General features: G+C 36.5%; 1 protein-coding gene across 11 annotated transcripts in view; it reads left to right on the top strand.

Moving 5' to 3' along the window:
• Cep170 (centrosomal protein 170) overlaps window positions 1-20,748 on the top strand; it is an 81,734-nt gene that overhangs the window by 18,434 nt on the left and 42,552 nt on the right. For all 11 annotated transcript variants that reach the window (XM_032915093.1, XM_032915090.1, XM_032915101.1 and 8 more), the window contains exons 2-8: window positions 1,448-1,592; window positions 2,602-2,691; window positions 5,361-5,439; window positions 11,483-11,541; window positions 11,624-11,783; window positions 13,602-13,736; window positions 18,439-18,915. In XM_032915093.1, coding sequence (XP_032770984.1) covers window positions 1,488-1,592; window positions 2,602-2,691; window positions 5,361-5,439; window positions 11,483-11,541; window positions 11,624-11,783; window positions 13,602-13,736; window positions 18,439-18,915 — 1,105 coding nt within the window. In that variant the 5' untranslated portion in view covers window positions 1,448-1,487. The remainder of the gene's footprint in view (window positions 1-1,447; window positions 1,593-2,601; window positions 2,692-5,360; window positions 5,440-11,482; window positions 11,542-11,623; window positions 11,784-13,601; window positions 13,737-18,438; window positions 18,916-20,748) is intronic.

The raw sequence follows: 20,748 nt of genomic DNA, 5'->3' as shown, positions 1-20,748 counted from the left end.
TGTCTCCAAGGAAGTAAGTTAGGTCACTGTGTGACTGTAAGCTGAACTAGGCCCATGCTTCCATAAAACATGGCAGATTGCTAAGTAGAATTAAGTATTTGTCAAAATGAACCTCAAGAAAAAGTGGCAGGATTTTATTTTCAGTGATATTTTACGTGTCAAGGATATAATTTGAGATAATGAATTCTGTCTGTGAGCTTAGTAGTGCCCTAATATTTATTTAAAGACTTTTCTGCTGACACAGTAGTGATATTTAATGTGTTTTAAAGTAGTATGAGAGAAATATTCAAGTATTTGGAAGTTCTGCATAATTCTGAAAACTGTTTTTCAAAAGACCAATTTATAATGTTACAAAAGCCCATCCAAGTGGAAGATGGCTGTGTGCATAACTGTATGTGGAAGGCTCATTGGTACAGTCTCCAAATTCCATAGAATCAAGAAATGTTGGCTTTGTACAGTTACTTGTTAGTATCTTTTAAAACTCCCTACAAATAGTGTAAGAGACTGAAAACCCTTTTTTTTTCTATCACTCCCAAGAAATCAGGTTTTCTTTACATATTTCTAGTTCAAAATTATGGTGGGAGAGTAATGCAAGAAGGTAGGAATTTTTTCTATTAATCCAGATGTTTAAAAGATAACCCATATTTTAAGTAGTACTATTTTTCCCATTGTAGATGGAAATATTAGTAATTTCGAGTGGAATTTCTTTATTTTCCTTTTAAATGAAACAAATTCCAGTTTTTCACATATATCTTAACCCTTATAAACAAATACTTCTAGGGGTTCCCCCTCTTTTTTAAGTACTAGAGACTACTAAAACCCTAAAGTTTAAGAATTACTATTCTAGGAAAAACATATTGAGAAAGTAAAGTAGCAGCTCATACCTGAAATCCCAGCACCAAGGAGGCAGTGGCAAGAGGATTGGTTCAATCCAAGGCTATCCCAGTCTACTTAGCAAGTTGCAGGGAGAAAGAAGTGGAGGGGAGGAGGAAGGAATTGAATGTTTATATTGTTCCAGTTGTGTTCAGTTTCTCTACACTTGATAGACACCAAAGCGGTGTCTTTGGATTCCACCGTCACCCTAGTTAGATATCAAATGTACTATTAAAGTTCAGTCTTTCTCATAGTATTTTTTAGCAAAACGTGTATTTATACGGTACAGCTTTTTATGTTACACTGCTATGCATATTTACTTTGAAATTACAGAGAGAGTTTAGAAGCCTTTTAGAATTGTAATAAAAATGACTAATAATTGACCACCTTCTTATTTACCTTCATTCTTTCCTTTTTAACTGGACTCTGAGTAGAGTTTTCTGGATTGTGACACTGATGAGAATATGGTATTGGGTGACAACCTTGAGGGCAGTTCTGTTTGAGGACCACTCACAGGGCTGGTGACTGGATGCTGAAGAGTTTCTAATATGCTCTTGTTTGTTCACATCTGCAGGATGATGTAGCTTGGCTGAGGATTCAGAAGCTAAGCAGAAATGAGCTTAACATCCTGGTTTTTGGTGAGCAGTGGAGGCACTCGCCACAGGCTGCCACGAGAAATGATTTTCGTTGGAAGAGACGACTGTGAGCTCATGCTTCAGGTGACGGACCGGCCTTCTCTAGATACAGGCACTCAGCTGGGCTGGGAGCCAGGAGCTGCTTCCTCTTACAGAACCAGAGCTCTCACAATTCAGATTCACACTGCTCGCCTAACTCTCATGTCAGTGTGGTTAATTTCACTCTAGTATCAGCTACAATAAATTCTGTGTTTTGAGGATTATTTTTTGAAAAATGAAAACAGAATAGCGAAGTGTGTGAGAGACAAAGAAAGAGAGAGAGAGAAACAGAAACAGAGGGGGGTACATATAGGTACACTCACCTGTATTTGTAAAAAAAATAGTTTCTAAAAATTCCAGTTTTAAAATTCACATTTTTTTTTTTAGGTCTGAAGAGTTGACTCAGCAGTTTAGAGCACTGGCTGCTCTACAGGTCCTCAGTTTGATTCCCAGCAACCATATGATGGTTCACAACCATCTGTAATGGGGTCCAGTGCCCTCTTCTGAAGATAGCTACAGTGTACTCACACACATAATAATAAAATACCCTCACATTTTAAGTGATAGTTTTGCTCATAATATATCACATTATATCCCTTTTTATTATCTAAGTCTTTGCGTTCCTTGTACAGTTTGTATTATAATATTCAGTAGTAAAGAAAGAAATCCAACAAGGTAGCAGTTTTTAACAATATGATAGGTAAAACAAAATAATTCACTGGATATCTGTGTATCAATTTCAAAATTTTTAAACAATATGTACTTTGATACACTCAACAAAATAAATTAATTTGAATTCTCTCAGATTTATAATATGGGTATAATACAGAGTAGTTTAAATATTCAGCTACTTTCCTCATTTGGAAATAATGCCAAATTCATGCTGTATTGTAAGACAGTTTAAAGTTTATGTAATCTATTTTTTGATCTCTCCCTCTATCAGCTGTTAATATTGTATACATAGGTAAAAATATTTTTTGGTACTTTAGTATTTTCTTATAGTTTAATTGAAAGCTAATTTAAAATTTAACTTATCTTTTTTTTTTCATTTTAGTCCCGTAGTGTGGATAAGCAACATGCAGTAATCAATTATGATGCGTCTATGGACGAACATTTGGTCAAGGACTTAGGCAGCCTGAATGGGGTAAGTTAGCCAATACTTTCTACCTTGAACACTCAGTGCTAATAAGGTTTCAGTACTTGTTTGTATGGTTTCCTTTTTCTTTAGCTCATGTTTCCCTTCTAAGTACTTGAAAGGTGCATAGTGCATTGAAGTCATTTGTAGAAGCAGCTAAGGAATAAACAGAGGAGATAAAAAGGTGTCTGATGATATGACATGTGGTAAAGATTTCCTTAAGGTGAGACTGAAGCTTAGCCTCAGCATGCGCCTGCAGTCAGTGTGTGGGAGACCAGAGAAGGCCTGGGTAAGAAGGTGGAGACTGTCTTAGGGCACAAGAGATACGTTCTCTGCTTTAGAAAGTAAACATGAAAAGGTAGATTGGGTGCCAAATACTGGAGGGGAAAACACAAGAGATCTGACCATTTACTTTAGTGCACACACTACTTTATCTGAACACCAGGATTCATTCCTGCTGCTTTCATTTTGTCTTTTTAGGTATTTTTTGTAACTGTGGAAGATTTTTTTCTTATTTCTGTCTGATGTTTCTACATTTTGCAGAATGAAAATAATTGCAGGATATGAGGATATTGATGTACAGAATTATTTCAACTTCTTAAAATTATACCTTACAGTTTGTTGTAAAGATGAAGACAAGTAAATTATTTTAAATATTTAAACCAACATTCAGTAAACATTTAGAAAGTGTTAGTTTATCGTTATTATGATTTAGTTATTTAAAAAAGATAGCTAAGGCAATTTTACTACTCAGAAAACTATAAGCTTGTCAACAAATCCATTATTATACCTACATTGTTTTTTAACTGTTTGTCTTTAAGTTATGTGTGCATGTGTGTGGACATGTGAGTGTGAGTGAGGCCCATGGCGGCCTGAAGAAAGTGTTGCATCCACAGGTGCTGGGGTTGCCGTTGGTCTAAGTTGCTGGATGTGTTGTGGATCCTAACTGCACCTCTGCAGGAGCAGCAAGCACTCCTACTCGCTGAGCCATCTCTCTTGCCCTCCTTATTTTATATTTAAGAAAAGTAGTTAACCCTCTGTCTTAGCTTATTCAAGCCACTACACCCTCTAAACTGAACCTCAAAATATTATGTGCATTCTTGCTCCTTTTAACCCATATACAACAGAATATATTTCCAGGGGACCTGAATATATGTTTTTACCACCAGAAATGTTATTAAAATAAAGCAGAGAGAATTGAAACTAGATATTTTTGCTATACTATGGTGGTGTACATTTCTGTGAGCTTGTTGAAGCTTCTCTGTGAGACCATTATTTACCATGAGTCGTCGTTGTCGTCGTCCTTCTAGTCCTCCTCTTCCTCTTCCTTCCCCCTCCCTCTCCTCCTCCTCCTCCTCCACTGAGCACTTGCCCTGTACCCTACCATGTCTACCACATCCCACGCCTGCTTTTGTCATTGTGTGGCTGCACTGCCTCCTACATTCTAGCCTAGACCTTTTGTTTCCCTTTTTTCAGACTAGAGTTCCATGAGGACATGAGTTCAATAACCAGCAGACATAAGAAGTTGGGTGTGATTAACTGCATGTTTGTAATTCCAGTGCTGGGGAATGAAGACAGGTTATGCCCAGTACTTGCTGGCCAGAAACTGGCAAGCCGCACATCCCAGCGAGATACCCTGCTCAAAACAAGATAGGTGGACTGTGAAGAGCACTGTCTGAATTTGACCTCTGACCTCTGCAAAAAGCACTGATTTGTATGTGCCATTGTGCACACACACACACACACACATTAAAACAAAATTATTTAGATTCTTGGGAAACACTGCATGGTCCTTCTTATTGAATGAATCTGACTAACAGAATGAAAACATCTTAGTTTCTTTTTGTCCTTAAAAATCATCTTTTCTCATTGATTCTGGGTAAAAGAAAAGTGAGCTAGAATTCTCTTCATTTCCTGGAAAGACAGAGTGATAATTTCGCCTACACTATGATTATGACATTATTGCCATATCCTACAGTGCTCCTGTCTATTCACTGTATGATTGAGTTTTGCTTTTTTGTTGTTTGTTTTTTCCTGTCTGTTTGCATATATGGACATTTAAACTGAATGTTTTCAGCTGTCCTCTAATCAAAAAACCAAAAGAAAAAGAAAAAAGAGAAAAAAACCCTACAAGGATAATATCTCCAGATGTCTTCCTGGAAAGCTGATGCAATATGTCAGGCATTGCAGTAAGAAACTGCAGAATGACAGAATGATGATTTATGTCTCTGTTGCTTTATTCTCTGTCTGGTTTTTTTTACTGCCATTAGCGACCGTTGAATACTTGAGATGTGACTAGTCTAAATTCCAAAGGTTTAACACACACACACACACACACACACACACACACTCTCTCTCTCTCTCTCTCTCTTTCTCTCTCTCTCCCCCCATCTCTCTCTCCATAAGTAAGTAAATAAACAAATGAATGAACGAATGAATGAATGAATGAGGTAGTGAAATGTTTTAAGACTGTTTCTTTTTAAGACAGATTCCAAGTGCCAAAATTCAACCTGGGACAAAAGGTTTAGTATGAACTAAGTATCATGTGTAGGATGTTTGGCACATGTTAGGGTATAGTTCACAATAAGTACTTCGGAGTAGTAGGTTGGTAAATTTGACTGGCATGTGAGAAATTAATACTCTGTATGTAGAATAATCTTTTTTCTTTTTCCTTGTAGACTTTTGTGAATGATGTAAGGATACCAGAGCAGACTTACATCACTTTGAAACTTGAAGATAAGCTGAGATTTGGATATGATATCCTTATATAATTTGGTGCATTTATTAAAATAATTAAAAATAATGACTATGTTGCAATTTAATATCTTGTGATATAAAAATTAACAATACTGGAAATTTATGCATACTGTTTGTCTTCAGTCACTGTGTTCCTAAGGACGATCCTGGAAAGCTTGGTAAGGCTCAGCTGCTGCCCATCTCTTTCTGTGGTGTACTTTACATAATTTGGGTGTGAAAGAATGGAGCTCAAAGGAGTACTGTGAATGTCTTCAGCACCGTCTACCCAAGATTCTTGCCAGGTGAATTACAAGGGCCCAAGGCCGTCTCTTAGGACATAGACATTAACCTGCCTCTAACCCCATGCTATACTGCTGGTTTAATTCACAGTGTAACATAGTCTGTGTTTTCTGACACCAATATTACATGACTAGCACATTTTCATTTCGTGTGTACTCATTTTCTGTTTAAAACTTAGAGTCTAATAACTGGACAGTTACATGATTTTAGTGTACTGTAAAGAGTAGTATAGAGGACTCTAGTAAAATGAAAGTAGTAAGACTGAGCAGCAGTAAAAACATTTCTATTTGTATTTAATTAAAATAAAAATATTTCCCAGTATGCCGAACATTTGTCTTGAGATTTAGTTTTTAAACATTAACTGAAGCTCAGATAATGTAAAATGCTGAACATTAGCAATCTGCTAGACTTAGATCATTTTATATCAAAGAAAGTGAGCTTAGATGACTTAGGTTAATACTCAAACGTACTATCACATATAACAAAAGATAGAAGTTTTAAAGTTTAAAATTTAAACTCAAATACTTTTACACCATATACTTTACATTTATACTTGAAAAAATGAAAAAATATATATTAATTTAAAACTTACTTGTTATGCACATCAAGTCTTTTAAAACTGTGTATGGTGTGGCTGGTAAGTTTGCTCAGCTGGCAAAGTTACACCCTGTCAAGTGTAGCAACCTGAGGTCCATCTCCAGGACCTGCCCAGTGGAAAGGGAGAGCTACATGTTGTGTGACCATTACACATGCACTTGGAGTACATGCATGCATACATACACCACATAAAGAAATGTAATGTTTAAATTACACATAAGGTAAACTAGGTAAGAGGTACCTTTAACCAGCTTAAGTGTTATCAAGATGTAGCAAACACACTTTGTATACAAGTACCTCCTGCAATTAACTTACTAGTTTTCTTAAAACAAGAACAAATCCTAAGAAATTCGATTTTAATAAAATTTTATAAAGTTACCTTTGAGTTTGAATTCCAGAAGGAACACTAGCAAATTGAGTAGAGCACACTTTTAATCCTAGCTCCTCTGAGGCTGGAAAAGGAAGATGACTTGAACTGGCATGAGAGTGCTTTCAAGAAGAATGGGAGGAAGGCACGAAAGAGGAGTAGCTTAAGAAATTGCCCATACTTTCCAGACTACAGCTTGTAATCTATGAACAGCAAACTAAGCTTTCCCTGCTCCACAGTCAACCCATAGTGCCTCTAAAATTGCCTGGGGCCTTTAAGTTTTTTTCCCTAAGGAATTCCTCAGACATAGTCAGTATTGAGCTAACACTGCCCCTCAGATGCCCAGGGTAAGCTCATGTACTTTCACTCTTGATTTAACATTTCATACTGAAATAGACATGGCAGAAATTTTATTCCATGGGGCAGAATTATTTTTAACCAGTTCGTGTGATAGCTACACTTGTTTCTGTATTAGCTATACTAGACTGGAGGAATTGTCATGCTTTATTCATGTATACAATTAAGTTTATAGGCAATCTAAAATACTGTACCTTGGAGAGGAAAGCTCTGATTAATAACATGTCACCTTAATGGAGAGACAGTTTTAACATGGTTTAAGATTTGAGCTAATGAACAGCTATAAGTCTGTTTTCTTAGAACTTTTTTTGAAAAGCATGAACTCAATAAAACACTCCAGTTTTCAAATTGACCGTAAACTCAAAGCAGCAATCAATAAACATTCAAATATGTATACTCATTTAGATAATCACAGATGTGGCCGATGAGGAGGCCAAAATGCTTTCATTGCACGTCTGTTAGATGCTTCCTGTTTCGCAAGTGTAGATTTGGTGGTCTGGGATATAGTAAATGATTTTTTAAACAATATTGTTTTAGTCTTTGAAGGTGTCATGCAGTTTTGTGCATGTTTATTCACTCCCCCTCCCGCAATTCCTTCTGTGGCTACGGGTCTACCACTCTCTCCTTCCTTCTCCTTCCTTCCCACCCAACTTTGAGGTTTTTTTTTTAAGTCTCCCCACCATCTGTGCCCCTACCATTGAATCCAGATTGTGTGGCCTAATTAACTAGACTTGGGAGTGGTATAATTAAAGAAAACTGGCGCTAGTCCAGTGACTGGCCTTAACTCAATCCTTTTGCCTGAGCTTCCACAGTGCTAAGAGTCTAGGCATGCGCCACCATCTTTTTCTCAGTAGTTTTAGTTTCCACACAACGGTCTTGGTTTCAAATACAGTTTGCTTTTGTTGTTACCCCTTACAGTTTGACATCCCAGTGACTTCTTTTAAGCTTTCAGGCCATGAATCTCATTACCGTCCTCTACAAACTACTTATTCCACTCTCTTGAGCTTCTCTCTAACTTCATTATCCTTATTAACCCCCCCACCCCGACATACAAACACACACGTACATTAAAATCCAAAGACTACATTTACAATTGAGTCTGTAAAATACTTTGGCTAACAACCATTTCTAAGACATAAATCTGCCAGTATAAGATCAAGAAAAGCCTTTTTGTGGTCTACTGTTTTCCAGCATCTTAAATTTTCATTGAAAAAAGTCTACTTCCTTGATGATAGGTAGATCACCAGGAATTTTGTTTCGACAAATAGATGGAATGTTTTTCCCTATTTTTTTCTCAGCAATTGTTTTTAAAAGATTTATTTATTTTATATATGTGAGTACACTGTTGCTGTCTTAATGCACACCAGAAGAGGGCATCAGATCCCATTACGGATGGTTGTGAGCCACCATGTGGTTGCTGGGAATTGAACTCAGGACCTCTGGAAGAGCAGCCAGTGCTCTTAACCACTGAGCCATCTTGCTAGCACACAGATTTTTTTAGTTGAGTAGTAAAATCCTACTTTTTATATGTTAATTTTATGCCCTACAACTTCTCTGAAGTTGTATAGAGTTGCGTTACTTGATGGAGTCTGTAGAGCCTTTGGGATAGAGTCACCCGTCACATGCGCAAATAAGAGTGTGACTTCTTTGAATACTACGGCAAGTAAGAAATAGAAAATGCTACATTTGTTGCATTCTGGACTTCAGAGGAAACACTACATTGTCTTGCTATTTAGTAAAGTATTGGCATAGCTTTGTTGTATATGTTATTTATTATTTTGAGTTAAAGATTTGTTTGAAAAGAAAGATTTGTTTGAAAGCCAATGTATTCACAGCGACATCTGACACTTGTGTTTTTAGGTCACAGCTCTTTGAATAACAGAAACTATTTAAAATTTTGCTTTGCTCAGTCATAATTATTTTAAGGTAAAGGATAATGTCTAAAGGTGCATTCCTAGCATACAGGTTTGTTTCTGTGACCCTTTTAGATAAATATGTATTAAATAAGTTATATAGAGATGGTTTACATTAGCTGTCATGGTCTTATAAAGCACTGAGGAAATAAACCAGAAATTATTCGCATGATTTATACATTTAGCCCTGTTTCTCCCAATACATTCACCAAAAAGTTTTAATTTTTAAATAAGCTTTAAAATATTTTATAACTTACTGACATTATGAGTAACTGCATTTCTATGATTTTTCTTGATTGGCAAGTTGAAAACTTCTTATGAAAATTTACACAACTGAGAAGATACAACTTTTAAGGCATAAAAGCTGAATCCACATGTCTAGTTACTTTTCTATTGCTATAAAGATGCACCATTACCAAAGCAATGTATAGAAGCAAATATTTAATTAGGGGCTCTCTTACAGTTTCAAAGGGTCAGTCTATGACCGTCAAGTAGGGAACATTGCAGGAGACAGGCAGACCATCGAACTGGAACAGTAGCTGAGAGCAAGTTGTTCCCAGAGGCCATTTTATTCAAACCACCACACCATAGCAGTGTCAGATTTCAGAGGTGAAGTCTTCTGATTTCCACACATAGACAACAAAATATTTCAACAGAAGAGGACTCCTGTCATTCTTTCTGAGCTGGAGTCTTAGGTCAGGGGAACGAATACCTTAGAGTAGCCCCAAGGCAGAGATGCTTATGTATCTCTGAGAGGTAGCACTAAAATGTCCTCACAGTAGTCCATATTCATTCATGTTTTCATCGAAAACATAGCAATCACTGTCAACTTATTAAATGCTATCATTACCATTGAAAAGTAGTTGTGCTGTGAATTTTCTTTTAAGCTCTTTATTCTGAGGCAAAAAAAAAAAAAAAGCAAGAGCAGTAGTTCTCACCTTCCTAATGCTGCAACCCTTGAATACATACAGTTCCTCATGTTGTTGTGACCTCTAACCATAAAATTATTCTCATTGTTAAGTTATAACTATAATTTTGCTATTATTATGAATCATAATATAAGGTTCTGATTTAAAAGATAACTGATAGGATTGTAACCCAAAAGTTGAGAGCCACTGTACTAGATGATTTTCATTAAATGTTTAGTTATATGTATATTTCTATGTTAACAGCAAATATGCATATGACAAAAATGAGAGATTCTACAATCGGAATTATAGAAAGCTTCTTTATTGACAGAAAACTTCCAGACAGGATTCAATAACTATATTCTTAGAGAGCACAGGATTCTGTCTACTCTCTAAATGGTTTGTTGCAGAACAGAGATTAATGGAATTAAATAGAGTTGTTTATATGTCTAAGAAGTTCTGTTCATTATGTTTACCGCTCTCTCTCTCTCTCTCTCTCTCTCTCTCTCTCTCTCTCACACACACACACACACACACACACACACACACACACACACACACACACACACCATGCTGATTACAGTTTTCTACCCCTGAAGTGATTGATGAGTGCTTTGAATTAGTAAAGGATGGTAGAATTTAGTATGTAATTATAAAATTGCTTTCATTGTAAGGTTAAATAATGGTAGGAAATCGGACCTCTAGAGGATTGATCTTTAATAAGAAGCCTTGTTTAGACATAATAATGGAAGCATTCATTATATGTAAGCATTTGTTCTCATGTGTATAGAATCATTGTTTGATGATGTAATATGACCTTATTGCGATAGATGGAAGGAAGGGGGTGGTGTAGTTACATATAAACCCTAATTATAGCCTTTATTTTCTTTGTACTTGCAAAATGAACCTCATTTTATCAAAGTTTGTGAAAATCTGAAAATCTCTTCAGGATTTGCTGTTGGGTGTTGACTCATGAGACATTTTTACACTTTTGTGGCTAGGTATCTATAATTTTCTTCATTTTGGTCCTGCCATATTGTTGCTTATGAAAATTAAAAATTTTTGTGTTCTAATTATTTGAAGGCCAGTATTGCCTAAGATTATAAATATTTATTGGATTTTAAGGCTAATATTTATTAATGACAAATTATGTATTTTGAGTATTGTTTTGTTATTAAAGGTGATATTCCAGGGTCAGACTACATTCCAAGTACTCTGCAAGCTGCCAGAAGAATCTCAAACTAGAGACCTTGTGTATAAAGCACTTTTTGTTAAGTCTGGGGAAGTGGTCCAGTGGTGGTGCACGTGTCTAGCATATGCAGTCCTGGGTTTAATCCCCAGTGCTATTACAAATAGATGATAAATACATAATAATTCGATTAGTTACTCTTAAAATGGAATAATTTCTAAATTATATTTGATGGTCTTTTATATTTATTCACTTTGTTAATTTTTAATTAATTATTTTATTTACATTCCAAATATTGTTCCTCTTCTGGTTCCCCTCCAAGAGTTCTTTACCCCATTCCCTCTCCCCTTGGGCTCTGAGAGAGTGCTCCCCCAGCCATCCCCTTTTTCTGGAGCTTCAAGTTATAAGCACATTCTTCCTTAGCTCTGTTTACATACAAATCTCTTCACTGTAGTGCGAGGAGAAATGAGGGTCCCTGAAGAAGCTCTTAAGGTAAGAGTTTATCCTTGTTGCCAACCCGTTACTAGACTTGACTTCTTTCATGGAAACCTCACTGATTTTAAATGTTTTGTAGCATGAGAAGTTTACCATTCAGCTTCAGTTGTCCCAGAAGTCTTCAGAATCAGAATTACCAAAATCAGCAAGTGCCAAAGGCACAGAGTCGAAAGTGGAGGCTGCTGCAGAAGTGCCCCACAGAGCCACAGAAGCACTGAAGGCTGAGGAGAAACCCGTGGGTGAGTGGGCTGCACGATCTGGAGATTGATGTATGTATGTATGTATGTATGTATGTATGTATGTATGTATGTATGTATGTATATCCATATCTATATATCTCAGAGGGAGGGAGGAGAGGAAGCACATACACAACATCAAGTTGGTACCTACAGAAACTGACTGTGGAAGCATCTAGAAAGCAGGCAGTTGATGTTCCCAATGCAAAGTCCCAGACAGAAGACGCTGTCTCTTGGGATGAGCCTTCCAAGCAAAAACAACAACAAACTAAAATATAGAAAGGTAGTGTCATGTTGTAGGTTGCTCACAACATCCAGGAGAAACTGACTGGGGAAATTGAAGAAGTTAACTGCAGTCCTCAATTGGACTGTCCCCTGGTGACCCAGATTCCCAGAGCCAAGATTCCAGTTTCTCTCTTTCTCTGCAGACATTTCCATATTAGTGAATAAACTAATAATCTCTGTGAAAATAGTTTGTCTTTTAGCTGTCCTCCACGACACACATTGTACTTTTGGGTGTTGTTTTTCTCTTCTCCCTGTCAAACATTTAAGGGGGCTAACCCATCCCCAGACCTTGGAAGACACTTTGAGACAAGCATGCTTGGGGTCTAATGTGGGGCTTGCTATCTGTCCCACTTTCAGAGTTAGCTTCTCACTGAGCTCCAACACACAATAGTTTGTCAATATAAATACAACAATAGTTGTCAATATAACATTTATTACAATACTCTTAACTCCTTTGGAAAATTTTGAATTTATACTGAAGTCTTAAAGAAATATTTTTTGTTCTCATATACCTATCTACATGCATAAAAATGTGTATAGTGACTAATTCCAAAGTACATTTTAATATAGCCAGTTTACCCTAGAAAACATTACAGCTATGTCCACATGTACCCCATATGTTAATAAGAATAGTAGTTTTAATATTTGAAGAAAATAATAGGTTAAATCTGTAGCTTATTATTTTATATTATCTATATTTCTCTGAATTATAAATAAAATAAAAGGGAAATTTTTTAAAGATCATTTCTTTATTTTATGTATATTAGCGCTGTTTGTATATATACCTGCATGCCGGAAGAAGGTATCAGATCCCAGTACATGGTTACATGCACCATGTGGTTGCTGGGAATTGAACTCAGGACCTCTGGAAGAGTAGTCAGTGTTCTTACCCTCTGAGCTGTCTCTCCAGTCTGCAAAAAGGGAAATTTTAATAATACTGCATCATCCATCCATATATCATCCAATGCTTAGTGTTAATAATTACAAAGATGCTTCACATACACAATCCCTTCAAGTAACAGCTGCCGACAGACTGATGCAGTGCATCTACTGAAACTAGAGCTTGCTAACATGAGTGAGCACAAGTGTAGTTAGTGTCTAATACCCCGTGTCGTTTCTCATGCCAAAATTTGCTTTAGCTTCGTCTTTTATATATTTAGACTTAATGACAATCCTGATCAGACTGTTTTTATTATTCCCTTGGTAATTACTGTATAATTCCAACAAAATTCTTCTACCTAAGACACTTGTGTCTAGATACTAAATGCTCATTTTTTACAGTCACAGATCTCAGTCACATCAGAAAGCCCTCTAACACTTAATAAAAAGCTGCTGTCACACATAGCTTTACTCAGTCATTGCCAGTGTGTCTCAGTTCTCAGTCACTTAGTCGTGTCCAGTTCTGTCTAGGTTCAAGCGCAAAGGCTACACTACTGAAGCAGAGTACTTTTATCAACTAAGTAAACTTAGCATCACATAACATATATTCCCTTGTTTCATGTGCTTTAGAAAGATCTTTTTTAACTCACTTCTTAGATGTTTCTGCTATGCCCCGAGGCACTCCATTATATGGACAGCCTTCATGGTGGGGAGATGAGGAGGTGGACGAACAAAGAGCTTTCAAGGCCAATGGCAAGCCTGAGGGGAAGAGTCAAGAACCTGCGACTTCAGGTAAAAATACCTCAATGCTGCGACATCAGATTCATATTGGGCAAGTATTCAATCTAAACAAAAGTCACTGTACTCTGAAAAATGTTCTATCCCATAACTTCATTCTTAAAATGGCTTTGCTCTTGTAGTGTATTATGAGTCTTGCGTAAAATACTAATAAGTACAATGTGTATATAATACAAAACCTTGTTACATTTTTCCTTATGAAATTGTTTATGAAATTGTTAAAAAAAATGCAGGTTAATAGCATTAACAGGACATTTTAAGTATTTTAAAGTGATTATTAAGTTGAATTTATAAAAGTAGGTACATATGAGCTCCATGTTCTTACTTTATTCATTATAAAATAAAAAAATTCTGTTACATTCAGAAATATGATACAAAGTTATAAGTTTGTTAAAGACCCATTTTATTGAGATAAGATAGCAGTATGATTCCGAGTTCAGCAGCCAAAGGTCAGGCTCAGTTATGGCTTAGAGCCTCACGTTAGTAACTAAGGAACATATTCTGTTCTTAGTGGTGTACTTCAGTGTTTGATGATCAGTATCCAGAAAAATCAAGATTTCCAGGATAAATGGAGATCTTGTCACATGAAGTTGTTGAAAAGACATCATAGCTGAAGGATGGAGCAGCCAGTTTGTTTAGTAACAGCAGATAAAGATCAAAAACTGGAGGAATTCAGTACAGACACCAAGGATCAGTTTGGAAGACTCATTATATATGACTGAGGCAAAGACAATCCCTGTCAAAACTCTTTCAAGTTTTCTTTGACTTTATTTACACAAAGTAAGCAGGACAGTTTTGTTAGCTGGAGAATTATAAAAATTCTATCCTTTAACATAGTCTACCTAGACCAGCGTACAAGTCTAAAAAAGCTGTCAATAATCAATAGGTTCTATGATGCTGAACATTGCAAATGACTCTCCTTCACAGCTGTCTTGTTTCATCCCCATTGCATTTCCTTTATATTATTTAATATTTCGTGTCATGTAAATGACAGAACTGCTACCTGATACTAAGTAGGAAAGGTGTGTACTTGATTCCTCTTGTGGTTGTTCAGTGCAACAGACAGGATTGCTAGCTAGTCTTGCAGCCTCTGTCTTGGTATCCACAGTACTTACACACTGATGCAGTCACCCTCACATTTAAGCTGCTTTCACCAGCATCCAAAGTTATGCAGTTTTTGAACAAACCAGCAAAAAAGAACAAAAGCTGTATACAGAAGACATCCTGGGATTTGAAAGAAAACCTTTCCCAAAAATCTTCAACACGTCTCTTACTAGCTTCTCACAGATTCAGAAGGTCACTTGCTGTTCTAACCAGTCTCTGGCAATGCAAATGATATTATCACTATAAAACCCTGCTCCCCTCGAAGCATGGTGTGGAGCTATTTGTCCCCAGGGCATATGAGCAGTGGTACAGAAAAGCGATACTAGAAGCTTCTGAAGTTCTTTTAGGAAAAAGTTTCTTTAGAAAGGAGAAACATGGGTTGGGGATTTAGCTCAGTGGTAGAGCGCTTGCCTAGGAAGCGCAAGGCCCTGGGTTCGGTCCCCAGCTCCGGGGGGGAAAAAAAAAGGAGAAACAGGAAAAGGATAGCAGAAGTCAATTATTAATATCTGCTTTATTTTTTATTTTCTTCTACCTACTTTTTGTCTTTCCACTGCTGAGTCATAATTTAACTTCTAAATTCAAATTTCGACTTCATTACTGTAAACTTTACATAGCAAATATGAACTGATCTTCAGTTCAGATACAACTACAGTGGCTTTGTTTTGCATGCCAAGTAGAATTTGAACTTTTTGATCCCTGATGTACTTTGTACATCTTGATGCATCTTATTATTTCAGTATTATCTCCCTTTGTACCCCGACAGAAATTGTGCTTAATTCCTGCCTCCTCTTCTCCCTCAATATTTATGGCGTAAATTACTAAATGATATATGTAATACTGTTTCATTGACTATTTTTGCATAAATCTTGGCTGAACTCTAAATTCCTTACTTTAAGTTCCATATATCCTGACTTCATTTTGTAATAGAGCTAATTACCTGATATGGGGGGCAGGGGGGTGGATATAACCACAGGTCAATTTAGCTCTTGCAGTATTCTGAAATTAAGGAGCCATTAAGTAAATGTATCATTTGCCCTCATACAACGTTAAAACTCTGAGGCACATAGTGTGTGAGGTCCAGTGGTGCATGTATATGACTGGTGACAGAGTAGCAGTCTTACTTTGGTCATCTCTTCCACATGCTTTGATTGGATCTCCTCATCATGGCAAGAGCTAAAGATAGCTGCCACTGCTTTTATAATAGATAGTTGAGACACAGAGTGATGTTAGTTTCCTTACCAAAGACAGTACTATTCATGAGATTCCTAAGAAAACACACCAAGGTCTCATACAGCAGATGTGGGGCATGCTTCATTTACCACTGAATCTGATGACTTTATGTCAGGAAAAGGAACCATTAGAAACCATAAGTAAAACCATAGTGAAACCCTCTGTCTCTCAAATATAGACAGACAGACAGACAGACAGAGTAAGTGAGCCAACCTGGGCTACATAAGCCCTATCTCAAAATAAATAAATAAGCAAAACAAAACCAGGAAAATATAGATTGTTAGCTGTTAATATCTTCTAGTTTATGCATATAGAATCAATTCTAGCTTAGTTACTAAATTTTTGATAATTGAGGTTAATTATAAAATATTAATACAAATACAAGGTCCTATAGTTTAATTTAGTTTAAATAAAATAGATGTGAATAGAAATTAACGTCAAATTCATGAACACCAGAGTATGTTCTGTCAGTGTTGTGAGAGAAGAAAGCTGTTTAACTTTCCTAACATTATATTAAAATTCCTTAGCCATTATTCTGCGATGAATTTCAAAAGGACAACATTTCTCATGATGTTGTCTTCAGGAGAAATAAATCTCTGTCTACATACTAAAATTTCCACATAATTTTACTTTAATTTTATAACTGAGTTATTGAAAAGTTAAATCATTTGTCATAAATCGTTAAAGAATATAATATCTCTATCACTACCTCCTTAGAGAAAGCTAAGAACAACTTTAAGTTTTTCTTTATTACTGAGAATGATCACTGTTAAGTTATTGAGCAATGACACCTTATAGTAGTGTTCTCCAGAGCCTGACCCTCTCAGGCCCCGGATACTGAGTGACCCTGGGATACTGTTTTCAAGGTCAGTCATCTGCTCTTGATTTTCATCTTACCTCTGTGCTTGCTCTAACAACTTCTCTGAGATACTTCACTTTTCATTGATAAACCCAATGGTGATAATTTTGAAAAGAATAATTTTTACTTTCTGTATTTTTATTCTTAAATATTCTCAGCCTTTTGTGTACATTTTTTGACAGTATGAGTGTGGCTATTGTGATTATTACTCTTTTAGTAATGGAGCCTTAGATCCTCTATTACCCTGTATGTCTTACATCTTCTATACTCTACCCCACATAGTCAATGACAGAACTACTGCTCTCATTTCTCTGTAACAAAAGTTCTTTTATACTTTCATATCTAATCTATGCTAATGACATCAATTGCAGCACCCAATAATTGTACAGAGATGTAATATTTTGAAGATATTTCAGAAGACTAAATACTTTGTGTAATTAAAAAATGTTTGAAAACAGCTCAGTTTGCTTGTATTACCTTTTCTCCCCAGTAAATTGTAATTGAGTTACTATGAATCTGCTTAGAATACAGGTGATATTTGAACCTTAGGGATATTTATTTCACTTTAATTGTTTTATGATTTTAGGTTATCTTGGGAATAGATGTTTTCTCAACCAAAGGCCAGCTTAGTCTTCACCTTCCTTCTTGTACATCTGTACTACCTAAGAACTCCTGTTTAAAAGCCTCTTCTCACACCTCTGTGCAATGTCTTAAGCAATGGAGGGGTTGTCACAGTGTTCCGTATTTGTCTGCCCCCCTTGCCACTTACTGTGTGTGACTCAGCTTTCACCCATGTTCCTTGGGCAGTGGTGCATATTCTGCTAATCAGAGATGTAAACTAGGTTTCCTCCAGACCTCCTGGCTGACAACAGAATTTTGTTTATGCATTGTTCCTTTCATACTGCTGCTTGGAAGGCCATGCTGCAAGCAAGCCACATATTTTATCACTAACCACTTTACCAAGTAATGTGTGTCATCTCCCAAGCTTCCATAGTATCAGTTTTGTCCTAGAGTCGGGTGTCTGAACATTGTAATTGAGACTGGTAAGTGGAATTGTTGATTCCAAAGCATTGCTTATGTATTTATTTCATATCTCCATCTTCACTTGACTACCTCTCCACTGTTACAGCCCTACACTTATTCTCAAATGGTTCAAATATCAAATTTGTGTGTGTGTGTGTGTGTGTGTGTGTGTGTGTGTGTGTGTGTGTGTGTGTGGAATATCTCCACCTATACATTAACTCTTTCTCACCTTGATGATTTTTCCTGCCCTTTTTGTTTGTTTGTTTGTTTGCATTGCTGCTATTCACCTTGCATCTCCTGGTGGTACTGGATCATTCAGACCTTTTCATGCCCGTGACTTCTGTCTGTCATACAAGTGCAGTTGTCTTCATCCAGACTGTTACCTGCCTTCTGATTCTCAGAATACTAATAGTCATTACCAATGACCCTTGGGCTACAGGCTCCCAAATATTTTGAATTCTCTCTCCTTTTTCTCATTAGGGTGCAGCATGGAAGCCAAGCAGCTGGAGGAACAGTCTGCAGCTGCAAGTGAAGAAGCACTCTTTCCTTTCTGTAGGGAACCAAGTTATTTTGAAATTCCCACAAAAGAATTTCAACCGCCATCACAAATAGCAGAGAGCACTATTCATGAGATTCCAACAAAGGACACACCAAGTTCCCATACAGCAGGTGCAGGGCACGCTTCATTTACCATTGAGTTCGATGACAGTACGCCAGGAAAAGTAACCATTAGAGACCATGTGACAAAATTCGCTTCTGACCAGCGCCACAAGTCAAAGAAGGCCTCTCCAGGAACTCAAGACTTGCCAGGAATTCAGACAGGAATGATGGCACCCGAAAATAAAGTAGCTGACTGGCTGGCGCAAAACAACCCTCCTCAGATGGTGTGGGAAAGAGCAGAAGAGGATTCCAAGAGCATTCAGAGTGACGCCCCTGTGTACTTAAGGAGGCTGAAAGGTAAGGTGACCTTCAGAGATCCCCATCATGTCCCAAGTTACCAGACAGGCGGCTGCTCCTTAGTTATACACTGGAAATATCTTTTTCAAAATTCACATTTAATTTTCAAGCTCAAAACAAGCAACACTGTCCAGATTTCTCATTCATATTAGCCTTTCTTTGTTTTCTTGACAAAAGCACATTAATTTGGGGATGGCAGGTAACTTATGTCATTTAATATCTTTACCTGCAAAAATATGACATCTATTAATTATACAAAGCAGAATTTCCCAGAAAATAATCCCCATCATTTTCTTGATTTAAAGAAAGGGTCTGTACAGTTCCTCTTCTCTGTATCATGCTTTCAGTACAGAATCATATCAAGGTTTTGAAAACAAAATTAAGCTACCTAGTATGGGCTGAAAGTTCTGTTGACTCCAGAAAGTCACATTACTGATGGAGTACTTTAAACTATAAGCCGTTTGCAGAAGCTTCTCATAAAACAGATGCTTTCAGTTTAGATATATTTACTAGGTGTTTACAATTCTAGTGTAAATTTTGTGCTATCAATTGTAATTTGATGTACATTGTGGACATTAATCATGTAGTAATATTAGCTACTGTATATACTTTATTCAACACTTGGCTACAGTCATTGAATGTACATTGGTTTTAACAATTAATGAGCTTTCTTTCCACTGGTTTGTGAATTGAATTTATTTTGGAATTTGTGTTACTCTGACCTGTGTTTAATATGCTATCAATAAGGGAATGGTTTTGAACAACTGATTGGGAATTTGACAGTTGTGTGGCTTTTATGGGGAGATGATTAATTCTATTTTAAAACTGCTTTTTGGGGTCAGGGACCATGTAGTCTACTCTGTTCCTTAACCCTTCATCTGGGACTTCAGCATATGTTATCTAGTGACTTCATTCTTCATGACAGGACTGGCTCTGACTTTAATTATAGTGATCAGCAGTCACCTGGTGGAAAGGCAATTGAGTTCTGGTTGTGATGTATGTACTCCTACTAGATGATATGTATATCATAATTGAATCATACACATGCAAAGGTTAAAGGTAGCATATGTAAAATGACTGTTAATGTAACGGTCATTTGATGACAAATTTGTAGATTTGATGAAAAATAGTGATACGCTAGTAGTATATTAAAAGTAATATATGCCATGAAAATGAGTCTTCTTTAAACTCAGATACTTACTAAATAGATGAAGGACGAATTGAAAAGATCCTTTAGGAAGATACCATTTAAAAAAAATCTCTGTTAAGGGGCTGAAGAGGTAACTTAGCAGTTAGGACCCAGGTTTAATTTCCAGCACCCATATGGTAGCTCCACACTATCCCTAAAGAGGGGATCCAGTGTCCTCTTGTGACTTCTTAAGGTACCAGGCACTCACAGGGTGAACTTACATGCATGCAGGCAAAATACTCAGACATAAAATAATACTTAGAAAAATCTTTGAAAATCCTTTTATAGCAGTTAATTGTTGACAGTTATTCTTAAGCCATCATCTTAGAATATTCTCAGCTCCTCACCAGGACCTAGTTGAGCCTAATTAAAAGTAGAATCATTAATATCCATATGAACATTGTCTTTAAACTGGTCAGAATATCTTTTTATCTAATCACTATTGACCTTGAATTCTTTCATATTTGGCATTAGCCTATTTTGAAAGCCATCCAAGAAAACCCTTTCACAGCACTAACTCATTTTGAATCCCAAATAAAGCCATACTATTTATTTCTTCATACTTATTTATAAATTACATTTCATTTTCTTCAAAATTCAGAGCTGCTATCAATAGATAAGTTTCCCACTAGCTTATGAAAGGG

The sequence above is a fragment of the Rattus rattus genome, chromosome 10 (genome assembly GCF_011064425.1).
Source record: "Rattus rattus isolate New Zealand chromosome 10, Rrattus_CSIRO_v1, whole genome shotgun sequence".
NCBI classification, from domain to species: Eukaryota; Metazoa; Chordata; class Mammalia; order Rodentia; family Muridae; genus Rattus; species Rattus rattus.
This window is presented reverse-complemented; position numbering and strand designations above follow the sequence as displayed.